The sequence below is a fragment of the Ixodes scapularis genome, unplaced genomic scaffold, assembly GCF_016920785.2.
Source record: "Ixodes scapularis isolate PalLabHiFi unplaced genomic scaffold, ASM1692078v2 PGA_scaffold0__279_contigs__length_252992795, whole genome shotgun sequence".
In the NCBI taxonomy this organism is placed as follows: domain Eukaryota; kingdom Metazoa; phylum Arthropoda; class Arachnida; order Ixodida; family Ixodidae; genus Ixodes; species Ixodes scapularis.
In genome coordinates, this window is record NW_024609835.1 from 176,583,568 (window position 1) to 176,610,201 (window position 26,634).

General features: G+C 44.5%; 1 protein-coding gene across 1 annotated transcript; it reads right to left on the bottom strand.

Annotated features, from left to right (window-relative positions):
- Positions 1-1,000: 1,000 nt before the first annotated feature.
- Positions 1,001-26,634, bottom strand: LOC121833001 (major facilitator superfamily domain-containing protein 6-like). Its single transcript, XM_042293549.1, has 5 exons — positions 25,366-26,634; positions 22,201-22,470; positions 19,053-19,149; positions 7,088-7,249; positions 1,001-1,413 (listed from the first exon to the last, which is right to left on the bottom strand). The coding sequence occupies exons 1-5, from the start codon at positions 26,632-26,634 to the stop codon at positions 1,001-1,003; spliced, it is 2,211 nt and encodes a 736-aa protein (XP_042149483.1).

The window sequence follows — 26,634 nt, forward strand, 5'->3', positions numbered from 1 at the left end:
CGAGGTTTCCGAGGGAGAACACAAATCCAGGAAGCGACATCACACCGAAATCTTATTTTCAGTATTTCAAAAAGAAAGGCCGTAGTGCGTTCGTAATTGCGTTAAAAAACATGTTTTACGATTGCCGTTATTAAATGTTATAGAAAGGTCGCCTACAAAGCTTCTAAATTTCCTGATTTTTGACGTCACCGATCAAAAGAAGCAAGGAGGTGAGCGCGGGAAATATAAACGCCAAAAATAAAAAGGCGCGCGCGCGCGCGGGGAAATTTTTTTTCGCGATGCGGTTTTTTTTTGCGTGTCTATGACTACAACTTGCATCGTTTTAGACAATAAAAAAGAATACGACCTTTGGGGTGTCAGTGCCCCTTTAAGGCGTTGTCGGAAAAAAAAAAAGGGGGGGGGGGGGTGGGGGGGGGGGGGGAGGGGGGGGGGGGGCTGCGGCAACTCGAAACGTGGCCGTCCACGCCAGTACACCGCAAACAAACTAAGTTGCAATTTTTGCAAGTAGTTTTCATCTCGTGACTCGCAATTGCACCTCCATATTTAAGCATCAAATTGAGCACCAATTCACTAGAAACTGTTTGAAGCTGATTTTTGGGGAGTTTTTCCACCGTTTGGTGAAGTTTCAAGTTTAAACGTGGTTATGAAATGCACTCGTACCTGAAAGGGTTAAGCCCCAGAGCAGCCGACGCTAGGAACCGATGGAGCCAATCAAAACAACGCTAAAAACTGCATCGTCATGGCGTCATCTCTTTACGTTCGCCATCACTAATTCAACGCAGCGCATGCACAGTTCCGACAAATCTTCGCCGAAGGCGTCCGCCATTAAATTGCAAACGCTCTCCACGGTTTCAGGTGGACCTTCTCTTCAATCCAGACTTCTTAAAAAATTCATCGCGGCTCGCGCCCCTCTTTATCACTGCTCGCATACGGTGCCCTCCACCCTTCCCTTGTAGCTACCATAGCACCAGCGATTCTGTGTGACCGGCTGCGTACGGACTTAGAGTGAAATGGAGTATGCCACCCCTCCTTTTTCGGAATCTTTCCCACCTCCAAAAATCAGAGCTAGGCTTTCAACCGGGAACACACCTTGGCTTCCAGTGCCGGGAATGTTGAGGAAGCCTCCCTGAGTGTGTCCTCCGGGCGTGCCCCCTTGCTGATCCCCCTGCTGTCCGCCACCTCCGGGTCCGGCACCCTCGCTCAGGTTCTGCTTGGACAGCGAGTGCTGCATCGGGTTGGAGGGCACCCCGTGCGGCGCCAGGTGCGACGACTCTTCGACGACCAGGTGGGGTTCATCGTCGTCGTCGCTGAAGGCCGCGAAGCCCCGGTCCTTGCGGTAGTAGTTGACGAAAACAAAGGCCACCAGGACCACCAGGCAGGCGAAGCCGTAGGCCCGGAACGTGACCTGCGTGCCTGTCACGTTGACCGCGAGGGACGCGGGTCAGTGGAATACCAATCTCTAGATATATAGCTTTATGTTAAATAAATGTTAGAGGAAAAAAAATATGGCTAGTTGGCGAAAGCCGCCGCCCGATACAAAGGATTCAGCTCCATCCGTCCATCCATCCACCTAGAAGACAAGACATGGGCATGACGTCATCCTTAATTTATCCCAACGTTGGTTGATCCCCGAGCCGCGTCAAGGGATAAACACGTCGAAGCCCTCTCAGAGTCGCTACAAAACGTCAGACGCGTGCATGTAGGCGCCGCCGCTCGCTAACGTCGCGCCCGTTATGAGGCGATCCGAAACGCGCTGATGGCGATGCCGACGCAAGGTAGGCGGCGCTGTGTGAGTCCACTATAGGCACGACGTTTGTGGGTGATGGCACAGGTCTTACCTTCTAAGGCTAAGTGATATTGGTCAGCGACGATTCGAGTTTCAAAGAAGGCACGCTTGCTTCGACCAACGACCGCCGTCTCTCCGTGAATTCGTTATTCAGGGATCGATTTTTTTTTTTTGCGGCTCCCTTTTTTTACTTTGTCTAATTATGTACCGGCCCGTGTAAATCAGGGAACACGTGAGCGGCAAAAACGGGTGCCTCGCTCTGATTCCCATAGCAACAGACCAGGACGCTGTGACGTCGACCTGTGCCAAGCCGCCACGTCAAAGCGTGCGCGCAAGTTGGCATAGAAACTGTCGCGCCGTGCCCGTTTTTGTCACTCATGTGTTCCCTTCTTAAAGTGGTGATAGTGCCGTTGCTGACGATGTGATCTTTCCCTCGCGCGTGACAACGGCACCATCTCCACCACAGTTGACCGTTCCGACAGCTACGATGTCCACGCCACTGATCTATCTTGTAGTAGGTTGAATTGATGATCGGGGCTTGTGTTGCTGGGGTCGAGTGGCGCCACCGGCAGCCATCACTTGACACCAACTAGTCCTTGGGACTCTGTGGGAAAAACGAGAAAATGTGCCGTTTCCCCCGTTTCTAAGCTGTTGTCGGCGCTGAAAATAGTTGGCTACTTTTTGGGAAGCCTGTCAAACGGCTAGTGTAAAGACGTTTAAATTGACAGATCTCACAGTTCTTATAAATACTTGTTTTGTGGTCAAGAATGACTCCGATGGACGAAAAAATGTAGTGGAGCTCAAAGAGACAAGAGTTACATATAGAGTTATTCCGGAGTCTGTGGCAGTTTTAATGAGTTGGGTTTAGCTGACGACAAGCTTGAAGGCTTTGCTACGCGTAATTTGCTTACTACCGACCCTGAAAGTCGCCGTCAAGATGAAAATTTGTTGACATTCATCAACTCTTAGGCTCCCCCGAGGATGGTCTTATTGACGGCAAGTTCCTTTGTTTACTTCAAGCTTGCCACCTCAGCCGTGTGTACTCTGACACCTTAGATTTTTTTTAATGGACGTTCGAACGCTTGACAATTAACAATTCGAACTCCAAACACCCGATATATTGATCGGAGCCATATCATAATATACTCATCTTTAAGAACCGCGTAGAAGCTTTAATATTTATACGTTTGTGTGCTTGTCCCATAGACTAGCGTCTATGGCCTGGTGTCAAGCAACGGCCGCTGGTGGTGCCACCAACAGGCTTCCGATCTGCGATCCAGCCTACTAAATAGAGATCAGTGATCCACACCTGATAACGATACGATGCGTAAGCAGGGGCGCCTCCAACGTGTTGATTAGTCAAAATGTCGGGAACAAATGTTAATGAAAAATTCACACGTAGAGCTAAGGCGTTACAAGTAACATAATTACTTGTAATCTGTTACTGTTTGAGCTCTGCTGTTGTTATTTATGTTATTATTATTATTATTATTATTATTATCATTAATTAATTTTATAACTTGGTTGTTAACGAATGACTGACAATTACTCTTTACATTCTTTCATTCCTTCAATGGCGAGGAATGGTTAGGAGAAGGGCGATTCAGTGTGCGCCTAGCTCGATTGCAACACGATGGCTGGGTTGCGTTGCGGGGCTCCGTCCCGGAGCACCGTTTTTTCTAGCGGGAACCCGTCCCAAAACCCCGCTAAAAAAAAAAAAAAAAAAAGCACGATAGGATGGTGCTTTTAATTTTGAAATTGTTTTTACGCTCAGCCAAGTTTGGAGGTTTCAACCGTCTACAGACAAACAACGGGCCCAGAGCTCTTGTTGGAAAACAAACAGGCTTGAAGCGCCGAGTCACAAAAGAGTAGAATAATAATGGCCAATAGGAATTGTCGCATGGCGTCGGTGAGCGACCGCTCACCGACGCCATGCGACAATTTTCGCTTAGCGAGGCGAAGAGGCCCTCCTCTCTTCCGCCTTGTCCCCCACCTGAAAAAAAGAAATCATCTGTATTTTATTTTATTTGTCACACGAAGCTGGGCCGGGGGGATGTGAGTTTCTTGTTGATATTTCTGTCTAGGCGTACCCGCCCCGCAAACACAAAAAGGCCGCCGATAGGGTTTTGCCCTTTATCCCGTCTGACTGAGCTGGAAAAGTCAGATATTGGCTAGGCCAATCGTTTATGCGCCTTTTTCCACGTGACCTCGCCCTAAAATATTGACAGTAAAAATAGGGTATGAACTATGCTGTCAGGTTCAGAGGGTCCATAAAATGGTTTTTCGACTTCTTCCTCCTAAGCTTAAAGGGGTCATGAAACGATTTTTCTACTTCTTCCTCCTTAGTTTTAATCCTCAACTCAAATGCGAATTGTGAGATCACGTGGTCGTGACATTCCTTCGGCACCAGTGCGATGACTCATAGCTTCCAGTGTGCTTTTTATGCACACCATAGAACTTGTCATTCCCCAGTGACAATAAGTTCCGTCAGGGCACTCATTGGCCACGAACGCGAATCCAAATATTCGTCGACGGATTGATTGTTGACGAGCGCTTACGTCCGAGTGACGCAGTTCTCGTATCCAATGCGTGAGCTGGGCTCTGTGACGTCAGTTTGGCGCCGGTCACGCGCTTTTGGAACCGCGGATGCATCACAGTGAAAAGACGGAGAGCTTTCGAAGGCAAGAAGGTACCAAATAGTCCGCTATGTTTTCAAATGTTCGTACCGAAAAGCTAGCTTTTGACTTTCTAGCCTCTTTCTTTTGGGCAACTAAACGATATGCGATTAGTAAAGTCCCAATTTAAAATCATTCATCCCAACCCAAATTTTGTTTCATGGCCCCTTTAATCCTTAACTCAAAAGCGTAATGAGAAGTCCCGTGGTGCTGACGTGGCTTGGGCACCGAAAGCGTTGACTGCAAGCTTCCACTGTGCTTTTTTAGCACGCTTGTCATTCATAAGCGATGATAAGTGCCGTCACGGCACTCATTGGCCACGAATGGGAATGCGAAAATTCGTCCACGGATCGATTGTTGACGATCGCATCTATCCGAGTTACGCATTGCTCGTGTCCAATGTTTGAGCTGGGTTCCGCTAACGTGCTCAGACACCGCGGATGCATCAGAGTGAAAATTCGAAGTGGGTTCGGAGGGCAAAAAATACAAAATAGCCTGATATAAAACAAAAAGTTCGAAAAGCACGTTTTAGGCTTTCTACTCTCGTCCACTAGTTTTATTATGGCGTACCAAACAAAATTCGTTGAGTAAAATCTCAATTTAATTCAGCCGGAAATCAATTTCATGGTCCCTTTAATCAGAGATCGGCGGTAAACTCTAATTGCAGTCACTTACACTAGCAGGCAATGAGCTAATAGGAGAGCACTGCCGAAATGGTTTTGGACTTCGAAAGTGCACCTTAAGTTCTTAGAAACAAGAAAGTTAGAGGGAGTTCAATAAGGGGCCGGCTGAATTCATTGTCAGGAAACTGTACTATCGGGGAAAAATGAAATGCGAACAGAGGAGCACATGGCTCGCGGTACAGGCTGCGCCGTCTGGAAGTGAGCCTAAGAGCGAGGGTGCGTGGTCTACTCCGACGTGTTCACGCCCCTCCCTCTGCGCTCCCCAAGCTTCAGTAGTGCGCCTCTTAGCGTGCTGAAAGCTATCACCGCTATCTTTGCTGGCTCAGCGCTTGCGGTGGAAAGAAGCTCGCCGCACTCGCCGAGCAGGCAAAGATAGCGGTGACAGCTTTCAGCGCACTGAGAGGCGCACTGCCGAAGCTGGGGGAGCGCCAATCGAGGGGCGTGAACACATCAAAGTAGGCCACGCACCCTCGCCCCTAGGCTCACTTCCAGGCGGCGCAGCCAGTACCGCGAGTCACGCGCTCCTCTGTTCGCATTTAATTTTTCCCCGATAGTACATGCACGACTTCACACTGGACACCAAACTATAGAGTAAAAGAAGATGCCATGGTTTTTCTGAGAATAAGTAATGGCTAACATGGACACTGGAGTTCAGACAGGGTAGGACGACTGTGAACTCGTGAGTGACGTGGATGCAACCTCGTAAGTTATAATGATACTTTTGAAGATTCCTATGAGGCATATTAAGTATGACTGCAAGGTCGTGTGCTAATATCTCCTGCGAAAAGTTGGTTCTGACGAGAGTGGTGAGAAACAAAAAGGGAAGATCAAGTGGGTGATTCGATCGGATAGCAAACTTCATTTATCAACAATCTCCAAAATGTGCCTCAAGGCAAGCACCGCGTACTGCTCTCACTTCAAGTCGGTTTTATATTGGTGGCCAAGAAAAGCACTTAGTTTGTCACCATGCCGCAAACATAGAGCACCAAAGCTTCAGGAGAGCCGCGTCTTCCAGTTCCCTGATGGCGAAATTGGATTGTTTGAAATGATGCACGTGCATCCACCACCTTAGTGCGATCTTTGCATGATCGTGTGATTTAATTTTGTATCGGTTGAACAACGCAATGGCCACTTATTCCGAATACTAGCTTAAGTCGTTCATAACTTAAGAAAGTTTTTGGCCTAATATTATTGATACTAACAAAAAGAATAGATAGTACTAAGTTTACATACTTTGCGTTCTAGTTTGATGGGTCAAAATAAGTTCACTCATCAAACACGCAGTAGCCATTGCATGTTCTATGCGCGATGGTTCGGAACAACGCAAAAGTAATAAAATAAAGTGAAAGAGTAAGTATTCGATTACGTTTTACGAACTTCAGTTTGTGTCGGTAATCTGTTACATTTAGGCCAAGGAATTGTAATTCTATTCAGTTACCTTTTAAAGTCACGGTAACAAGTCTAACTAACAACGTACATAAAGACGTTTTAAATGAGATAAAATTGCTTTCGGAAGCACCGAAAGAAATGCTATCGCCGAAAACGAAAGAAAAGTCCAGAAAGAAATTCTATTCCGTGTTTCACTCTAGTCTGAAATATTTGAAGGAAAAAAAGTCATACAAGTTATCTATGAGAAAGACAAAAATTGCGGAAAGATCACACTTTAAAATTTTCATTTTGACAGGAATTTAATGGTTAGAAATGCTGCATGCATCGCTAAAATGTTTGGCCATTAATTCAAAAGCTGTTGCCTAAAAAATTAATAAAAAACCGCTCCAAATAAAGTAATTTATTAAAAAAAGATAATACTTATATTTGGTATATTGATCCCAGGTAAAATTTGTAGAAAGATTCATGCTCCCTCCCCCCGCCCCCCCCCCCCCCCCCAAAAAAAAAAAAGGAAACAGGGAGAAAGAAAATTATGAACAATTTGAATAGCTCACCAAAGTTGTTGACGAAAATTCCGCCGATGACAGCGCCGCAGCCCCGACCCAAACCGTGGTGCAGACCCTGAAGAACTCCCTGGGCCGACGACCTCAGGTTGGCGGGTGTGGCCTGGCTGATGTACGAGCAGCAGGCCGCCCAGACCGCGGCGTGCGTCACGCCTGGAACATGCACACACACATAAAAACATCTCGAGTTATATCCGCAACCTCTACAGGAGGGGTCTCCAAACCCCTGCCCGTGGGCCAGAACCGGCCCGCCTAAGTCTTCCTCCCACCGGCCCTCGGCTTACCGCGGGCCTTTTAATAAAGCCCGGCCCGCGGCCCGCTTCTAGCAGAAGCTTCACTACAGGCGCAAATTGTAGTGAGCGTAAAGAAACGGCGTTGCAACGCACTCGAAGTTACCAGTGCGCCAACGAAGGTACCAGAAACAAGAGAAACTGCATTGTAACGCGGGTTCTCTCGCCTAAATATTAAATGCACATTGTAATCACCACCGTCATTATTCTTCGTCCCTGGCTTCATGTCTCTGGAACTATGTTAAAACGTTTTTGCTTTCTTATGTAGAGGGTGGCCACCCAAAGAAATTTACACAGATTTTTTGCCCCTCCAAAATAAACGATGCCTCACCCAACGCTCAATTTCCGTCCCAAGGTAGCGCTAGAGGTCCGAGCCGGATGCCACAGTTTCGGAACGAACAGATATTTTATTCAGAAGTTATGTGATTTTCTTGAATGTTCACTGAGAAAATGGGGCCCATTTCCACCCGGTTTTGCTACCTGGCGCCATAAAGCTGTGTGTATTATAAGAAATCCATTGGCCGACATTTTCCCCAATCAAAAATTCCAGATAATCGTTTGTAACTTTTGAATAGCATAACGGTTGGTACTGAAACTTTGGCATCTGGTTCGAAGCTCTAGCACTACATTGGGTAAAAAATTGAGCGTTCGGCGTAGCGTAATTTACTTTTTTAAATAAAAATAGTAAATGCTTTGGATGACGTTTAGTATATTGTATTTAGTGTCCTTTGTCAGCATACTGTCAGGAGTACTTTTATTATTCTCGTTAGCCTGGGCGAATGTGCCAAGTTTACCATGCGCTTTGATTTATGCCTGGTGAAGTTTCCTTTTCACAATTTTTGTGTAGAGTTAGGTAAATGTTAAATTTCTAGCTGAGGTATTGAAGTGCGTATTACTCCACCTTAGGGTGCTGTTTTTATTGCTTACTTTAACAATAATTGTTGTGTCAAATTGATTGCTTAGAATTGTTTCTCGAGTTTTTTTTTTATCATTTACTATTACTTTTTTTCCCGGCCCTCGAGACTGCTACAGATCCCCAATCTAGCCCCTCAGCCAAAACGTTTAGAGAACACTGCTTTAAAGAATGGTCTCTCAAACCGGGTTCCCAGAAATCTCAGAGTTTCCGGAGCTCTCGGATTTCATTCTTTGTCACAGCACCAGGTAGTATCCCCAGTTTAAGCACTATTTTAGCAAATCGGAATCATTCACTGACGCAGAGCTATATACACCAGCTTAAGAGTAGCGATAGGAGGTGTTTCCGCCTCGCGCAATTTTACGCATCTTCAATTACGCTGCCAAGTTATCGAACCAAAATAACTAAGATTTCATCGGCAAATTAATTCGACAAGTTCCCACTTTGATACACACAATTCTGTTTCGTCACTCGACGAAACCTGTGACGTAACAATGTACTACATCCACTAAATGTGGCGTCACGGCTTTTGCGGTTCCTCTCCTTACCAACATCGAGTCGCTCTCAGAAGCCCCGTCCCACCTAGTCCCGTCAACAGACGAGACGATGAGAGGGGAAGCAATGTATAGATGGCGAGGAGGGTAGAGAGACGGCATCCTGATTCTGTTATATCCCAGCTCGTTTATCGATTTGCAATGCGGGAATTTTCAGGCGCGTTTTATACGCTTTATTCTTCAAATCGCGAGCTGAACCTTCGTGGACACGTCCACGAGTAGATCCTGATACCTGCCACAATTTTTTTTATGAAACTAACGACCCTCATTGTAGGCTGGAGAGATGTTTTAATTATTTGCGTTTATCTTAATTGGTTTGTAGGCTTCCGGAATGCCGTGTGTCAATGCCGATACGAAGGGGCGGGGGAGGGTAGGGGGGGTGGGGGGGAGGTCTTTGGCTGCCATACAAGAGAAAGAAGTGTTCCTCGAGATTAAAGAGTTTGAGATCCCATCATGTACCGGGTGATAATGTACGAGGAGAACGTCATTAAGTGTTCAATAAATTTCAATCGGAAGATTCATTTTTTAACGCGTCGGAATATAGCTATACAACGCACACAAACAAATATTGCGACCTGTAAGCAGTGAGAGAGTGCAGGCGAGCTGGTAATCAATCGTCATCTTGTAAACCCTGAGATGGGGAACGATAAAAAAACGGACGAACACAACAAAATCTCAAACGCAGCTGAAGTTTTATTGATAGAAGCATACCAATAAATAGACTTTTACACAAAAGGAAAAGAGAAAGGGCAACAAAAACTCAAAAGCAAAAACAAGACGGCCAAGCGTTCACCCCAGACGGCCTAAGCCACTCCCCGGCTCCAACAAACCCCGGAAAGGGCGCCGACCACTCGAACAACAACAACCCCACGGTCACCACACATGGTGACCTCCAAACCGCTAAAGAATAATCCCCAAATTTCTTACTCGAAGCAAACGCTTCCCGGCCCCCCCCCCCCCCCCCCCCCTCCGCATTTTTCAAGGTTTACAAAGCTCCCTTCAAACAAGCAAAAACTCTTTCATTCGATCAGTGATCACCAAGGACGGCTGGCTGACACAATTCCCCCGCTCGCGAATGCATAAAGTCTCCTTAATTAGCCTTCTAAACAATTCTTTTTTGTTACACAACACAGAAGTCTTTTCCCAAAGAGGGGAACAAAAATTACAAGAACTAACATGATTAACCAATGCAGAATTCTGCGCCAAATTTTTTACACACCTTTTATGCTCCACAAGTCGGTCATTCAAACAACGGCCCGTCTGACCAACATAACACAACCCACAGTCAAAGGGGATCTTGTAGACTACCTCTGTGACACAGGAGACTGAGGGATCTCTGTGTTTTTTTCCGCAACATCGCTCACGTCTGAAGGAAAACGGAGTAAGCCTGTCTAAACGGAAGTCCGTCCTAAAAACTACATTAACGTTAAACTTCGCACCCAAGGCCTTTAGGCTATGAGAAAAACCATGAAAATAAGGAATTACAGCAAAAGCTCTACCTTGAACCCTCTCAGCGATCACCGACGCGCGTACAAGCAGTCTACGTGCACTAGAAACGATAAAATCCAAACTATAACCCGCTGACAGTAGACGTTTGGTTTGAACGTCGAAAGCGGTACCAACACAATGAGAACAAGATTTTTTCAGTGCACTGCCAATCAATGATCTCACCACCCCCCCTTTTACCAGTTTAGAATGAGCACTCCATCTAGAAAGAACCTTCTTTACGGTTTCTCTACCATAAGACCAACAAAGCCCCGCTTTATTAAATAGTTGCAAGTCCAAAAACTGTAACTTCCCATCTTTCGCTGATTCAGAGGTGAATTTTAATTCCGGTGCAGCGGTCAAAATAAAATAATGGATCTGAGTAGCAAAAAGCTGATTCGGAGCACAAACCAAGATATCATCAACAAACCTCCGAACCAGAAACCTTTCTCCATCAAAACAGCCAATAAAATCTGTTATTTTCTTGTCAAGAGTGTTAAGATAAAACTCAGTCAACACGGGAGCCACCGCCGAACCGATGCATACACCTTTCCGCTGTATATAACTGTCACCATTAAAGTTAAGCACAGTTGCCCTCAGATAGCACGTCAGAAGCTCCAGTACCGCATCTACAGAAATGCCCGCTTTGGCCTGAAAAGAGACCAAATTATTTTCTAAACGCTCCCTTACCCTTTCCAGCAACAACACGCTATCTAAAGAATAATACAAATCTTTGATGTCCAGGGACATCAACGTGCACGAGCTGCGATGCAGGGGAGAAATGCCCTCGATTAATTCTTCCGAGTTCCTAAGGGCGGTTTGGAGGTCACCATGTGTGGTGACCGTGGGGTTGTTGTTGTTCGAGTGGTCGGCGCCCTTTCCGGTGTTTGTTGGAGCCGGGGAGTGGCTTAGGCCGTCTGGGGTGAACGCGTTGGCCGTCTTGTTTTTGCTTTTGAGTTTTTGTTGCCCTTTCTCTTTTCCTTTTGTGTAAAAGTCTATTTATTGGTATGATTCTATCAATAAAACTTCAGCTGCGTTTGAGATTTTGTTGTGTTCGTCCGTTTTTTTATCGTTCCCCATCTCAGGGTTTACAAGATGACAATTGCGACCTGCACAAAAAAAAACAAAAAAAACACAACTTGAGGTTTTCTTTTTGTACACATGTTCAATTTGAGAGACTATTTCGACTAAATTTTGTTTTACTTTATCAATTCCTTATTAGCGAAGAAGGAAAAAAAAAAAAAAGAAGCTACACGGTGTGGTTTGACATGTTCCAGCCCCAGTCAGACTAGGGTGCCTCAATGTCCTTCTGTTTAGGGTGATGCCACCCTTTGTTGTACCCGATGCCGACAGCACGCGCTCATGGGTAAAATACAAAGAAATCGACGAAAACAAAATGTCGCCATAGCACAGTCAGCGCCACAAACGCGTGCAGGGACACGCTCTTTCGCGCGCTTCTGAACAAAAATGAAAAATAAACGTGTGGGACAAAATGGCGAGATGCCACCACCCTAAGCAAAGCGCACATGAAGGCACCCTAAGTCAGACTAGTGAGTTCGTTCTTGAGGCGTGCAATTTGGCCTTTTTATTTGGCCCCGCCGATGCGAGTGAACGTATAGATTTTTTTTTTCTCCGTGCGCCTGTTTTTTGTATGGTGACGCATGTTTGTAGGTCGATGACAACATGCCAGACCGCGGGATGTGCATACAGAAAAACGTATTAAAGGATGAAGTTTTTTTTTTTTTAATCTTGACGGAACCCCCCTTTTAAAGTTTTGTCCGTGCGTCCATTCATTAGTCCGTCCGTGCATGTTCTGCTAAATATATCGGGGAAATTTTTTCAGATGACCTATAGACAAAGATGGGGAAATTGACGCCACGTGACCTATATGACGATTTTGTGTTCCCACTAAATTTAGCTGAATCATTCACGTCTCGTGACCTAAACACCAATTTAGTTTACCCGCTAAATTTAGAGGTAAAATTGAGGTCACGTGACCTATACAATAATTCAGCTTCCACACTAAGTCAAACATAACAAATATACGCCACAGGACCTAGACTACAATGAAGTTTCCTCACTAAATTTAGCTTGGGAAATATACAACACCTGACCTGTGCAAGAATTAGGTTTCTCCGCCAAATGTGACCGGAGAAGCGTCACATGGAACACACATCCCCTCTACCGATTCCTCCTCTGTCCCCCCTCCTTTCTCACTCCATCCTTCCACCTCCTACTAAAAAGCCGCCTCCCCTCTGATTGGTTTAACTCCCCCTTTTACACACCTGTGTTGCTTGCTGCTGCGGTCGGTAAATGGGAAAGGCGGGTGGTATGGGTGTCCGAAAGGGACACTGCCTCCGTTTTTGTTGTGATAACCCTTCGGAGGCGGCGGCGCCGGAGCTGTTAATTAAAGGTGTCTCGGGGCGTAGACGTGAGCGCTGTGTTCTTGCGCTTTGAGTCTTGAAGCCGTCTGTCTTCCTTCTCTTCTTTCCCTTTCACTCTCCCCCCTTAACCCCAAATTCCTCCAATTCTTTAAATCGCCGTCCTTTCCCCTTCCTCTTTTTTCCTTCACCGCCTTCCTGTTTGCAAGACAGGAATTCAGTTTTCATGCTAAATTTAGAAAAGAAATTCGCGGTACGTGGCACACCAGTTCCCTTTCGCCAACCCTATTTTTTCCCTTCATTGTCTTTCCCTCTCCCAATTCTTCCCCTCACCTTCCTACAGCGGTATCTGCCCCTCCTCATCAGCTTCCCTTCCCCTCCATCCCCTGCTCCTTCTTTCCACTCTCACTCCATCCGTATTCCCCTTCCCATCCTTCCCCCATCCCCATACAGTGGCCTCGCCTCCCCTTTGCCTTCCTGCACCTCCCCTCCCTAGTCATGTGTGCGTATGCAAAATTTCCGAAAAACTTAAAAAAAAAAAAAAAAAAAAAACACAAAAAAACACGAAAATACTTTTTTCCCGGAAATTTTTGAAACAGCCGAAAATTTGTCTTAGGAAGAGTAATGCAGTAATCTTTGGAAAGATACCGACGTATATCCACAACCGCAAGAGTTTTTCCCCAGTTTAGCATTGTGATTCATGTCGATTTTACCTTTTGTTACTGAAATTTTCCTATTAATACGCTTGTTAATATGTGAAATAAATTGGGTCTCGTTTTTTCCCCAGATTTTTATGTCAAGGAAAAAAACAAGAAAAAGCTTTTTTTTTTTTTTTTTCCAGAAATAATTTCTTTTTTTTTTTTTTCGTGCCATCCCAACACCTTTTCTTATTTGTAAATGCTTATGAGAGCCTTGTCTATTGAGCAGATTTTTTTACTACGCATGTGGCAATAGCAAAAATCTTGATCATACTAAACGGTGTATCGGTTTTACTGTGACAATTAACTTAGAACCATCGTTCGTCAATTACGATACTATATTACACAAAAGTATGAGCGTATGCTGGTGCAGTAGCGGAGGCTCGGTTGCATGTCCTACATATCTCACGGTTTTCCTTGACTACAAATCGTGACAATGTAACCACCAAAAAATATGCGATAGACGAAAAAAAAAATTGCATCTTAACATGCATGCACACACTACACGAACAAAAATTAAGCAGCATTCAGTCATCGTTCCTGTCTTATAAATTTTACAAAATTTTAGTTTGAGATATTTTTCATATTTATAGCTTTACTGCTGCACACTTTATACTGAACAGCAGAATAATGCTAATTTGCTGTATGCTTTTATGGCAATACAAACAGTTTAACGACGGATAGAGGCAGCAGAAAGCCACGAGCGCTTGCGTTCCCTCCCATTCTCAACGTTGCTCCTTCACCACATCGGTTTTTTTCCTTTTCTTTTTTTTTTTTTTGCTACCGTTCTTTTATTATTTTTTGCTATCGACTAGCACATTTAATTATAGTATAGTGGGTTTAACCTTTCACCTGCACTGTCTACGAAATGACGGGCGATACGAATATTTGTTGTTTTAGCGTTGTGAGTAGTGTCAATTTTACATTTTGTAACAAAAATTTGCTGATTAAAACGCTTCTTAATATTTTAAATAAATTGAGTCTCGGTTTTTTCCCCCAATTTTTATGTTAAAAAAAAGAACGAATAAAATTTTTTTTTTTTTTCAGAAATAAGTTTTTTCCGTGCCCTCCCATCACCGGTCACCTGGCAAAACACCAATTTAGTTTTCCCAAAATGTACAAGAAATATAGGTTGTTCACTTCTGGAACTTTAAAACAATTTAAACGATCGCTCCTAAATACTGCATTCTATGCATTATACAACTTTGCCGATAAATATCGCTGCCATTTTTTTTTTGGTTAGTGAAACAGGGGCAAGAAAATACAGTGGCCTACTGGACTACAAAATAGTAAAACGGTAAAATAGTAATTGTATTTGTTTGAAGTTATTTATTAGCCACTCAAATCTCCAAGACGTGTGCTCAGTGTACTACATGTTTAAATGGTTAAGGTCATGATCGCTGAGTAGTCGACACTAAACCTTTTAATTAATCTGCTTTCGTGTAAATACTAAATGAAATTGTTTACTTAAAGGTACTTTAGAAATATGTTCGCATTGCGCTGGTGCTTCTGAGTCGGTACGCTATGTCCTGATATCACGTACTCGGCACAGCCGCTTAAGCGCGACGTTCTTCCGCATGAATGTGATCTGTCTTGTGGTGCCAAAAAAAAAAAAAAAAACACAAGAGAACAATATTTTTTTTAATGATCTTTTTGGCGATCTTATTACTATTGTGCTCGATATTATGCGGAGAATCAGCGTGTGGCGTCTTGCTAGAATCATAACTAGCATACTATATTTTATACTAACCGTTAACTGCTGAACATGAAGCCCTCGTATTCATTCCATTCTCTCCTCGTCATGCACATACATTCCAATCATAGAAATATAGTGAGAATAAGTTCGTTGCTCCTTCCTACACGACGGTTTTTTAAGGATTGCGCGCACTTCTTAAAGGCCTGCCGCTCGCCAAAGTAACCTGCGCGCTCAATATCTGGCTCCTCAATAAATCTTGGCGCGAAACTTCGCCGCACGAGCGTACCATTCGTCAAACCAAAAACACACAAAACAAAACATATAAACAACAACAAAAACAGTCAAGGTGCTTTTCGTCGCAGTTCGTCAGTCTACCAAGTTCCCTAATCCCGAATGGAACGCGAGCGCCGTCCTCTTTGACACGTCTCCGCCCCGGCAGTGGTCAGCAGGGCGCCTTTTCCCATCTCTCCCGAGAGAGCCTAGATTGAAGAGTGTCACGAACTGTTCAGTCGAGGTCACGTGGTTTATGGGCCGTGTTTGCAACGCAGGCTGCGAAGGAGAGGCCAACGCGTCGATCGAATGCAAGCGCCTCTGCCTCTCGGCCCGCTTTCCTCCTCGCCACGTTACAACACAGCGCATGCGTACTTGCGATGAATATGCGAGGGAGGCGTCTGACATTAAGTTCCAAACGCTCTCTGACGTTTGAATTGCTTCTTCTCTTAAATCTAGGCCCCTCTAGAGAGTCTACATTTTTGAGAGAGCAAACAATCGTCGGCATTCGCGTCCTCTTCGCACATGGCGTTACAAACGCGGCTCGTAAACCACCTGAGCCCGATTATGCCGTTTGGAACACTCTCGATATCTGGGCACATTGGGTTTCCCGGCCGTCGGCGTTTCCGCAGCCTCGTTTCCATGCCGACCGAGCGCACGCAGCTTCGCGTTGCAGTCTCATCGTTGAGCGCACACCCTCGCCCATCGTTCGGCTCTACTTTATTCTTTCGCACACGTTCGAGTCAAGTAAAGAAAGAGAAAAGAATAAAGGACTATGGGTGATGGAAGGATGAAAGAAAATCGGGCCGCTGGAAGATAGAGCAGGGAGATCTAAAAAAAAAGAAAAACTAAAAATTCCGATGCTGAAGCCGCCGCCCGCACGATGCAGACAAGCGGACAAAAACAACAAGTGGGAAGGAGAAAAAGCGTTCGCAGACAATAAACTAAACAGTAAGGCCAAAACATATAATAAAGGGAGTCGAAAAAAAAACGAGAAAAGAAAGAGGCTCCAAAAAGAAATACTAGATGAAAAAAAAAAAGGAACTGCATGAATGAGATGGAGTAAAGGCGGAGGAGTCCGAATGAATAGATGGAACATAGAATGAAGTGGAGAGCTGGGTGGACGAACATGGCGGCGAGCCTTGCACTAGATGGCGCGCCGGCGGGCGGAAAACAGGAGTGGCCAGAGAGGGAAATGAATACTCCATAGATCAATGTGGTGCACAATAGAAATGCGCAACAAACGTTAACTGGAGGACTAGATTTGTGGTCGATGCACAAAGTGTATTGAATTATAGTTAGTATCCATTCCACCTAGAAAAAAAACTATTCCGTGAAAAGGAAATAAGCCGTAAGGCGGATATCAAGATCTAGTAATGTCAGGCTATTCCACCTGGGGTTTCAATAATTGTATGTACAGGTTGCCTTTTATTTGAGATAAGTAATAATATTGTCGCATTTACTATAATACTGCCGTACATTACATTCACACGTGCCAATGGCTCTACTCGTACAATGTTTTTCAAACTAGTGATCCTGATTCACCTTAGCGAGGGTAAATGTTTCACATCCTATACCGCGAAACCAGTATTAGAACTTTGAAAAGGTGCTTAAAACAAGTTTGAAAACAAATGAACAAGAAACACTTCGCAGTGCGCTTTTTCACTCTAGATAAACATGCAACTCAAATGAGGAGGCTGCGTTAAACCCTGCCTATTTTTCCTGGTAAATTAATCAATATAATTACAATAGAAATCATTAAACGAACACAAAGTAGATAAAATATTCCAAATTCAACGACATGAAGCCACGTTAATGAACGAGCTTTAAGGACAGGCGAACGTTTCTCGACAACATCAGCTCCTACGCCTCTTTACGTAGCGACATTAATTGTAGCCATTTTTTCGCTTTTTTTAATACTTAAGTTGTAGGCGAAGGAAAAGGAACCAGCGAGAAGTAACCATACATCATTTTAGCTTACGATAAACTGCAGAATACGCTACAATCCCCGCGAAGCTAACCCAATGCCGCCTGAGCATCACATGAGCTTCAGGAGGGGGCGCAGTGACAACTGGGGCACGAAGTCAAGTGCCATGTTTGCAGCACCCGATTGGTTTGAAGGGTTCGTAGTCTTCGCTACGGTCCATGGTAAGGTGAAACGGATCATAAAATTTGCTGGAGTCCTCGTCGCCGGTAGCGTACTGGTAGGAGTCATAGACGACCGTTTCCTTGGTTACGGCATTCGCCGGACCGGGCCTATACCACGACTGCTTTCTGACGGGTACCTCATTTGGGGCGAGATTCGCTCTATCCGCGTGTGAGTCGGCAACCAGCCAGACCAAAGGTCGACCTAAAAAAAAATATTAAGGTTTTTAAAGGAGCCTCTAGTTATGACTCGCGCTTAGAAGTTTAGTTAGCGCGGCTTTCGAGTGGGATGCAGTTCCGGTGATGGTGCAAAAACGTTTTCCTCTTAGAAAAAAAACAACAACAAACAAACAAAAACAAACAGAGTTAATTGTTTTATGCAGGGAAAAAGAGACACTTACGAAATCCGTTAATGCAGTGGTTCTCAAACCGTGAGTCGGGGCCCAAGCAAATTCGCAAAATGACTAAAAAATTAAAAAAAAAAAACAGACTTGTTTTTTTGGTAGTGTTGATGAAATTAATGTACAGGTCGTAGCTCCACATTGAGCAGGGAATTAGGGTTGCGGTGTAGAAAGTGCGCCCTCATTTTGAGAAACCGCGCTTTCAGAAATAGTATAGTCCTTATATACACACGTGCTGCCATGCGCTTTTTTTTATTTATTTTTTCACGGTAGTTTCTTCCCCATCTTTCATCGCGTGTTTTTGAACCTACTTTGACGGCTTAGCCTTTAGACCACCAGGCGCTGGGAGTATCTGATCCGCTGAAGAACGCGGGCGAGTAAACCTACCCTTACGGCTTTTTGTTCTAGCCGCCAGGTGCTGTCGACTTCGCGTAGGTCACCAGTATTAACTGTCATACAAAAGTTCAGCCTCAGTTTTGACGCTGAAATCTAAAAGCTTCTGTTATTGTGAAGAGAAAGAAAGAGAAACAGAGAAAGGAAGAAAGTAAGCGAGAAAGAAAGGGATAAAGATAATTTATATTTAGACGGGTCGCAGGGTAGTAGACTTTGAAAAGCGCTGCGTTAATGTTAACGAATTAGAGTTTTGAGGTTAGCCTTCTCCTCACTATGACACATAGTGTGGAGAAGCAACCGTCGCAGGGGTCGTGTTTTTTTTTGTTTTTTTTTCTCTCTAAATTGAAAGCATAACAAGAGAAGTGTGAAAACACGGACAAGCGGATGCACGACTCCCATGAATACCCAAAATCTACAAAAAAAAGAGAAAAATTAACAAGCATATACAGTATAACAAAATTTGCTAGTGCTTTTTTAATATAATTTTGTATACATTCATCAACGTGGGAACATACTTGCTTTTCAAATGTGGCTACTGGATTCGCATGAAATCATAACCTGGCTCGGCTGAAGTGATTATGATTGTTCTTTCTTCCATATTCTCACGTGCAAATATCACGCGTATCGCTTTCACAAAAAAAAAAAAAAAAAAAAAAGGGGGGGGGGGGGGGGGGGCGGGGGCGTTACTGAACGCGAATTCTACGTTAAAGAAACATTGTATTTTGCTTACCTTGAATAAATTCGAATGGTAGAACCCACCAAGGGTTTGTCAGCCAGGATATGTAGAGAAATCGGCACACGTTGCCGATGAGTCCAACGCAAAGTACCTGAGAAAATAGCACATCACAAATCAATTCTTCAATGTTGTGAACGCTTTAATTTTATAATTTTCGCAATACATAATAGTTACATTAAAAATATAATTTTTGAAGTATCAGTAGTTATTAAAAGCTTAATCACAGAAGGAACAGTTTGGTAACCAGTTTTAGGCAAACTTTAAGGAATATGATTTCATTTGTCTCTTTAAGCACAATATTTTCATCACATTAACAACACTCTCTCAAGACTATTCCGAATAATTTCCATGACTTTTGTAGAAAGTGGAAGACATTTTGTATAGTTTTGTTAGGCTTTTTTTTTTTTTTATCCAGCAGCAATTCTCGGCAGCGATTGTTGCCGGGGTTTCAAAGCGCTGAAACGCCAGTAGCTAGAAACCAGTAATTACTAATAATACTAGTCAAAATAACTAGTAAATACTAGTAATTAAAAGAGCTAGATTTTTTTCTAGTGATAGCAATATCATTAAAATATATTAAATACGTCACACATAAGAACTTGCCAAATTTGCATTTTCATGTTCTTCTCGTTTTTTACCCGCTCCTGGGTTACCATGGCTGGATTGAACCAGCTCACTTACACTCTTGCTTTAGTTGCAGTAATCAAAGGAGCACAGTCCAAGACTTGTTTCTAAAGTTATTCGAAAATATATTTTATTTTTCAATTCCTTAAGCACAATTAAATTTTATTCCAGAGTGTCACAAAAGTGTCCTGGTGCCTTTATTTAGAGGAGTGAGAAAATAGAGCGCAGTTAAACATGTGATTCCCGACAGACGGAAGACACGTCAATAGACCATTCGCTATATTACCCAAGCATCAAGGAAAATGCAGGGATTGCTGTTTTACGCGCCACACGCGCACGCCTTCCCCGTGTAAAAGATTCGAAGTAAATAACCAAAATAAAGCGTTGTCGAACGCGCGTGCAAGATGCTTTTTGTTTTAGGTATCTGCTTTAGAAAAGTTGTTACGGCTGAGGCCAACACGTGCGGCGCGTGGAACATCAATTCCTGCATTTTCCTTGATGCTTGGGTAATATAGCAATAGGACTATTACCGCCTTGGTCACTTCAATAATATAATAAAAAAAGTTTGCCAAACTTGTTATTTGCGTCTTCCGTTACTTCAAGACGGCCCAGAAAACATTTTATTTAGGTAAAACTAAAAAAGAACTGACCTTAAAGCAGTGCCTGATTTGAGGTGAAAACACCTATATGCAATGATCTTGAAGTATAAGGCCGGTGCATCCCTGCGGTTATGCATGACGAAATCGACGGAAGTAAAATGCGCACTACAATCGTGTGGTTCGTACCATTATCAACTGTAATGGCTGACCAACTACGCGCTGTATAAATATCCCCACAACCCAATTTTTTTTCGTACCATTATGGATCACGTGGTAACGAGATCCGTGCTACTATGGGTCACGCAATTGATGTCACTACGAACCACGTGGTCCCATAACGACGTGACGCAACATCAGGTCAGGTGGCATTCATGTGAACTTGCGTCCCCTTCAATTTATCTACGGGTGAACGCATGATTGGCTACAGTTTCGTGGTGGAGGGGGCAGCCCAGAGTCGTAATCTACGTTAAAATTCCATAGCGCAGATAACTTGGGCAGCCCAAGTGTTATTAAAAACGCAGCATTTATAGGCCCAGCTCTTAAAAGTTTTATTCATGCGCCTAGGACATGGTCTCGACGATGTCATTGCGTCACGTGACACTATGACGTCAAGTGACAACGTGACGGCACCAAGGAGGCATGAATGTCAAGCATTCTGAGAGGACGTTTGCAATAGAACAAAAATACAGGTAGTTTTTAAAGCGTGAAATACGTTTTAACGCTACCCCATGCCGAAAATGTTGTCCCTCGGCCTGTCTGTGCATTTCCCGATAAATTTAGCGGGGAAAGTAGCGTCACGTGATGTCACGTGACTTACACAGCTTGGAAAAATTAACGGCACCTGACGTGTACGTCAATTGAGTTTCCCCGCTAAATTCAGCGGGATAATTCATATCTTGCGGCACAAACATCAATGCAGTTTCCCCGCTAAATTTAGCGGGAAATGGACGTGCGGTAACCTATACCCCAATTCAGTTACCCGCTAAATTTAGCGGAAAACTTTACGTTTTGAGACCCAGACACCAATCCGGTTTCCCAGCTAAATATAGCGGGAGAAATCGAAGTCAACTGACCTGACGTCACGTGACCTATGCAACCATTCAGTTTTGCCGTTACATTTAGCGGGAAAATTCACGTCGCTTGACGGATCAATAGACTACTTCCATAAAGCCCTGCATGCAACACGGCGCGCGTTGCACTCTGGGAACTAGTTGGCCAGGGAGGAGATTGCCATGGTTTCGGTTTCGATCGACACGTCGACAAGAGATTACACACAGAGCATGGACTATTAACGCCGTTAAACTAACCTAAATGGTCAGGCCTCGACGCTTTAGCACAAGCCCGAGACGTATAGCTTGTCTTAAGACATGCTTGTTGTATTTTTGTACTTGAGCCATTCTGTTAGCGTTTCGAGGTATGTGGACGAGCCAGTGTTGGGAATGTCGACGCTGCGAAATTCGGGGTTGGGAATGTCCTGTGAGGATGCGGCTTGCTTTTCGTTCAATGAATTAACAAGAAGCGGACGTTTGGCAAACAAAATACGTGTAATGCTCCAGGTGACCGAATTTCACTTGTAGTCCACTGGTGCTAGACGGGATTATTGAAATTGGACTCAAAGATGAGGTAACTAAGCCACGTCTTACTACGTTTGCATACGCACTCATAATATCCGGTGTTTCGGGAACCAAGGAAAGTGCCCCGGCCTTCGTTTTGTATCGCTCGAGAATGAGTGTATTGTACATTCGGAAAAAAGTCAGATAATAGAAAACGCAACCAGCGCGTTCGGTCGCGGCGTGATAGCATGAGATGAATCTGCTCAGTCGAAACCGAAACTGAGTGGCCAACTAGTTCCCAGAGTGCACTGCGTGGTATTTCGCCGCATTGGGGCGCGTCGGTTTTGGAAACAGTCCATTCTCTACCTTGACGTGTCCTATCTGCCGGATGAATCGGAAGCTGAAGAAGTAGGCGAATATCTCCGAGACGTGGTTGATGACCGAGGCGACGCCGAAGAGCGTGGGCGTGCCTTCGAGGTCCTGTAGGTGCCAGAAGAGGAAGGTGAAGACAAGGCCGATGCCGAAGCCCATGAACCAGGTGACGCACAGGAAGGCCGCGTAGCGCAGGGTGGCGAATGAACGCAGCACGGCCAGCAGCTCGGGCAGCTTGCGCGTCGTTTGCGCGAACACCGTGCTCTGCGAGTAGCAGATGGAGACGCTGTTTCTCGGTGGCCTAGTGTCAAAGCTTTTAAGGCTGGTCGGGTTTGTGTTCGTGGGAAACATAAATTGATGTATAAAGCACTCAACACTGATCTTCGAGCGAAGTATAGCCGCGAGTTTAACAACACGAGACGTCTACATTAATTCACAATCTCTACTAAATATACTCGGAAAATCAGCGTCACGTGACTCTGTTGCTTAGCTCAATTTAATGAGAAAACTGATTACGCATGATTTGACGTCACGTGACGGAACCCGAAGTTGCGTGGCGCTAATATTTCAGTTCAATTGAGTAGGTAAATGAATATTCAAAATGTTCTTCGCTTCCTGAAACGAACATTTAAAATCTCTTCCAAACAACTTTAAACGATCGAGCCGTAATTACCGGATCCCACGCGTTCATTTATAGGATATCTGAGATAAACGTCGCTACCAATATATTTATTTTATTAGCTCGTTGATAGCTCAATTTTGTCGTGTGCGAGGATGGAAGTGACGATTAAGCACTGCAGTCATCGGCAACTTAAGAAATGCAGGGTGTGGCGAGCCCCCCCTCCACAGTCTTAATCTCGCAAATAGTGTTAAGGGCAGATCGGAAGTTTTTGTGAACTACCTGCTCAATGGTGCCAGTTGTCCAGTGTGTTTTTTCCTCGTAAGCAGTCAGATTACGACTGCAGTCCACCAGAAAGTCGACGAACGATTTACAAACCAGAAGCGTGAGAATAATTATCCACTTCCTGCGATGCTAGCTGTTTAAGCCGCCAGTGTCTATAGCTCGATTAGGAAATCAGTCGACGAGAACAATCTCTCTCTCTCTCTCTATATATATATATATTTTTTTCTTTTATTTTAAAGTTATGGGTAATACAGGCTCTAGTATATTATATTTAAAGCGGGCTTAAAATATATAACCGAATTTTGACTTTGACAGATTTTTAAAATAATATAACATATTTCGTAGGGAGTAAATAAACAACAGTAGAGTATATAACCCACATCAGATCAGTTCATACTGGGAGAGTTTTGGTAGTATTTCGGAATACGCCGACAGCCCAGCAACGGCGAGAGGTACTCTGCGATCCAGAAAATAACGTGTCGTGTTTGAAATTTTGTGTTTTGACCAGTACTGTAGGCGCTACAAAAAAAAAGTAACGAAATACGTTACTGGTTGCTTGCAAAATAAAGGAACGCGTTAGTGACCTATGTTACCTCAAAATAAAGAAAAAAGCGTTACCGTTACCGATAAAAAGTTATACACGTTAATTTTGCCTTACTTTTCAATAATAAATTGACGGTAACAACGTTTTTATGGCGACATCGTTCTTCGATAATGGGACAAAGGACATTGGCGTTGGGGTTTCTCTAAACTGTTTTTTTTTTTTTTTTTGCGTGGGGAAAGGACAGGTAACATTTTGAAGGTATGTAGAATGAGTCCATTACTTAATGACTTGGCGCATATATTACGTATCAACTTAAGTCCAGATACAGCCGAAGCTACCAGCTAATGGGCCCGATCAAGCAGCGTTAAAAACGCAAGTAAGATGCCTTTTTTGTTTATGATTTGTTCAGCCATAACATAGCACTTACAAAAACACGGCGACCACTGATCGGTCACATCGGCTCGCAGCGTCAGCTGAGTCCGGACTTGGGATAAAACAAAATGTATAAACACGAAAAAGTCTAGGTGCACTTTTTTCAGGTTTTCGAAAGAAGACGTTACCAGTAACGTAGCTGCGTTATCCGTCACTTGAATTAATTGACGTAAGTACGTTACCCGTTACTTTTAGAAAAATAACGAGTACAAAAATCTAACGCGTTACAGGTAGCCCCGCTACTTGTAAGGCGTTACCGTCAACACTGGTTTTGACACGACATATTATGACTGTAACACGATCAGATAACGCACACATTTTTTTTTATAGGGAAATCGACTAGCTTCAGTGGGCGACGAGCCCCGCCCACCGTCTGAACTCAGTGCAATGGGCTCTGACTCATGTGCAAGATTGTGGGCGAAGCGCATTTAGTAAACGACGCACGTTTTAAATAATCTGATACATCGTTTTAAAATTAAAACCAGAATTTATGTAGTACAACGTTTGACTTTTTAATTTTATTTAGATTATGAAATATGGTCCATTTTGTTCAGTATATATAAAAAAAACTAGTTGACATCGGAGACATTCCTACTGACAATTTCTTGAAGATGCCAACAGTCTAGCAAGCAGGGCTGAAAGTCTGGCAAGCGGGAAATGGTATGATCCCTCCGCCATCTTGTGTTGTTGACGTGAAACAAACTATGCCGCTATCTCTATAAGATAGCAGCGGACAATGTTCTTTTATCATGAAGTCGGCTTGTTCTAGCAGGCCACAGACTTTATTTATTGACCAGACTCTCTCAATATAAACAGATGTGGGCAGCAGATTATATATTTGCAAGAAGTAAGCTATTTTTGGACTTTATACCACTCAATATAACCGAGTAAAAAAGCTTACGCAACCGAAAACGAATTTTTACTTTGCTACATTTATATTTTCTGTAGCGCAATAAAATTTCTGAACGTTTTGGAGAACAATTTTGCTTTTGACATACATGGCAATTGTATGATTCGATTTTACTTCAATTAAAAAAAATGGTAATCATCCGCCCCTAACCTGGCTTATTTGATATGACAACCCACTGTGACCTAAATAAGCTTGGTTCTCAACATAATTTTTGACCTATAACTTGAGCCCTACTATCTTGTTATACCCATTTGCGTATAACGTCATGTTAGGCCAAGCGTCTTAGTACTGACAGGCCTATTATATATAACGAAAACAAAGTAGAAATATATTCCCATAGCTAAAAAACCACGACTTGTAATTACTTACTTTAGCTGTTTCAGGAACCACCTCTTCCTCTCTCTGTGGCCGTGCAACAGGAATTCCCGGCGCGATGTCTTCTATGGTGATGGGCTTGTTGGCGTCGCTGTTCATCACGACGGGTTTCAGCACAATGTCGTCCTGCGGGCCAGGGTAGTACTCAAACCTGAGCTGCGTGGCCGAGATAAAGGCGCAACCCATGAGCACGGAGAAGGTGGCGAAGCAGATGGTGTAGTTGCGCTCCTTCTCGTAAGGCCCGCACGGATGGTTCGGAAAGGACGTGGAGTGGTCCAGCGCGATTCCTACGAAGAACATGGCCACACCCCAGCCCAGGGAACCGAACATCCGCTGCCTCCCGTAGTTGTCCAAGTTCTCTCCCAGATAGGAGATTGTCGCAGAGTCAGCCAGGGTGATCGCCGGAGCGCTGAAGTACTCGCCGAGTACGATCAGCAGGAGAAGCAGGAAGAACACCTCTTGGACGTCTTCGTACTTGTACACGATGGAGCTGAACGGCGGTGAAATGTAGGACGTGTGGCGCTCCTGGTTGTAGTTGAGCGTGTACTCCACCGTATTGGGAGACTTGCCCACCACGTAGTTGGGTGGAAGCTGCTTGGCCTTGGCACGGCCCTTGCCGACCGGCGGAAGAGGAGGTGCTTGAGTGCTGGAGGGCTTCCGCTGCAGCCTCGGGGGCATATCCTCCTCCTGGACCGAGACCTGGTCCGACCAGAAGTCGGCGCCGCGCTTCTCTCGCTGTCCGGTGTCTGGTAGGTACAGCACGTGGTGTGTGTCGTTGTAGTCGATGCAGGACGACGGGGGCGGCTGCACGAAGGCCAGCGACAGCGTGAACACAATCCAGCAGGCCAGGGAGCCGAGCAGGATGACCTTGCCTTTTTTGAAGCGGTCCGCAATGCCGCCCCACATGGGAGCGCTGATGAACTCCACCAGAGGTCGAATGCCGATCAGGAGCCCACTTTGCGTTGCGTTCATTCCCATTTGTTTGAAGTAGACAGCGAGTAAGGGGAAAAGCGAGCCGAAGGCCGAGAAGAAAAAGAAGTAGAACGTCTTGGAGACGAGGAGGTCCTGGTTTATGCTTGTCAAGAAGCCCCCCACAAAGTCTTTCGGAGGAGGAAACTGTGGCGGAGGCCTAGGCTCTTGCTGCTGCCGTTGCTGCCTCTGGTAACCCTGAGGTTCGGAGCTCAGGTCGCCTCTGTCGAATCGCGCATTGCCACCACCCATCCTTGCACCACCACCGCCGTCTTCGTCATCGAAACTCTTCAT

Coding starts and splice junctions, on each gene's coding strand:
- LOC121833001 (XM_042293549.1), bottom strand. CDS start 26,634: ATGAAGAGTTTCGATGACGAAGACGGCGGTGGTGGTGCAAGGATGGGT. Junction 19,150..22,200: donor GGCAGATAGGACACGTCAAG/GTAGAGAATGGA, acceptor CTATTTTCTCAG/GTACTTTGCGTTGGACTCAT. Junction 7,250..19,052: donor ACCATTCGAATTTATTCAAG/GTAAGCAAAATA, acceptor TGCATGTTCCAG/GCGTGACGCACGCCGCGGTC.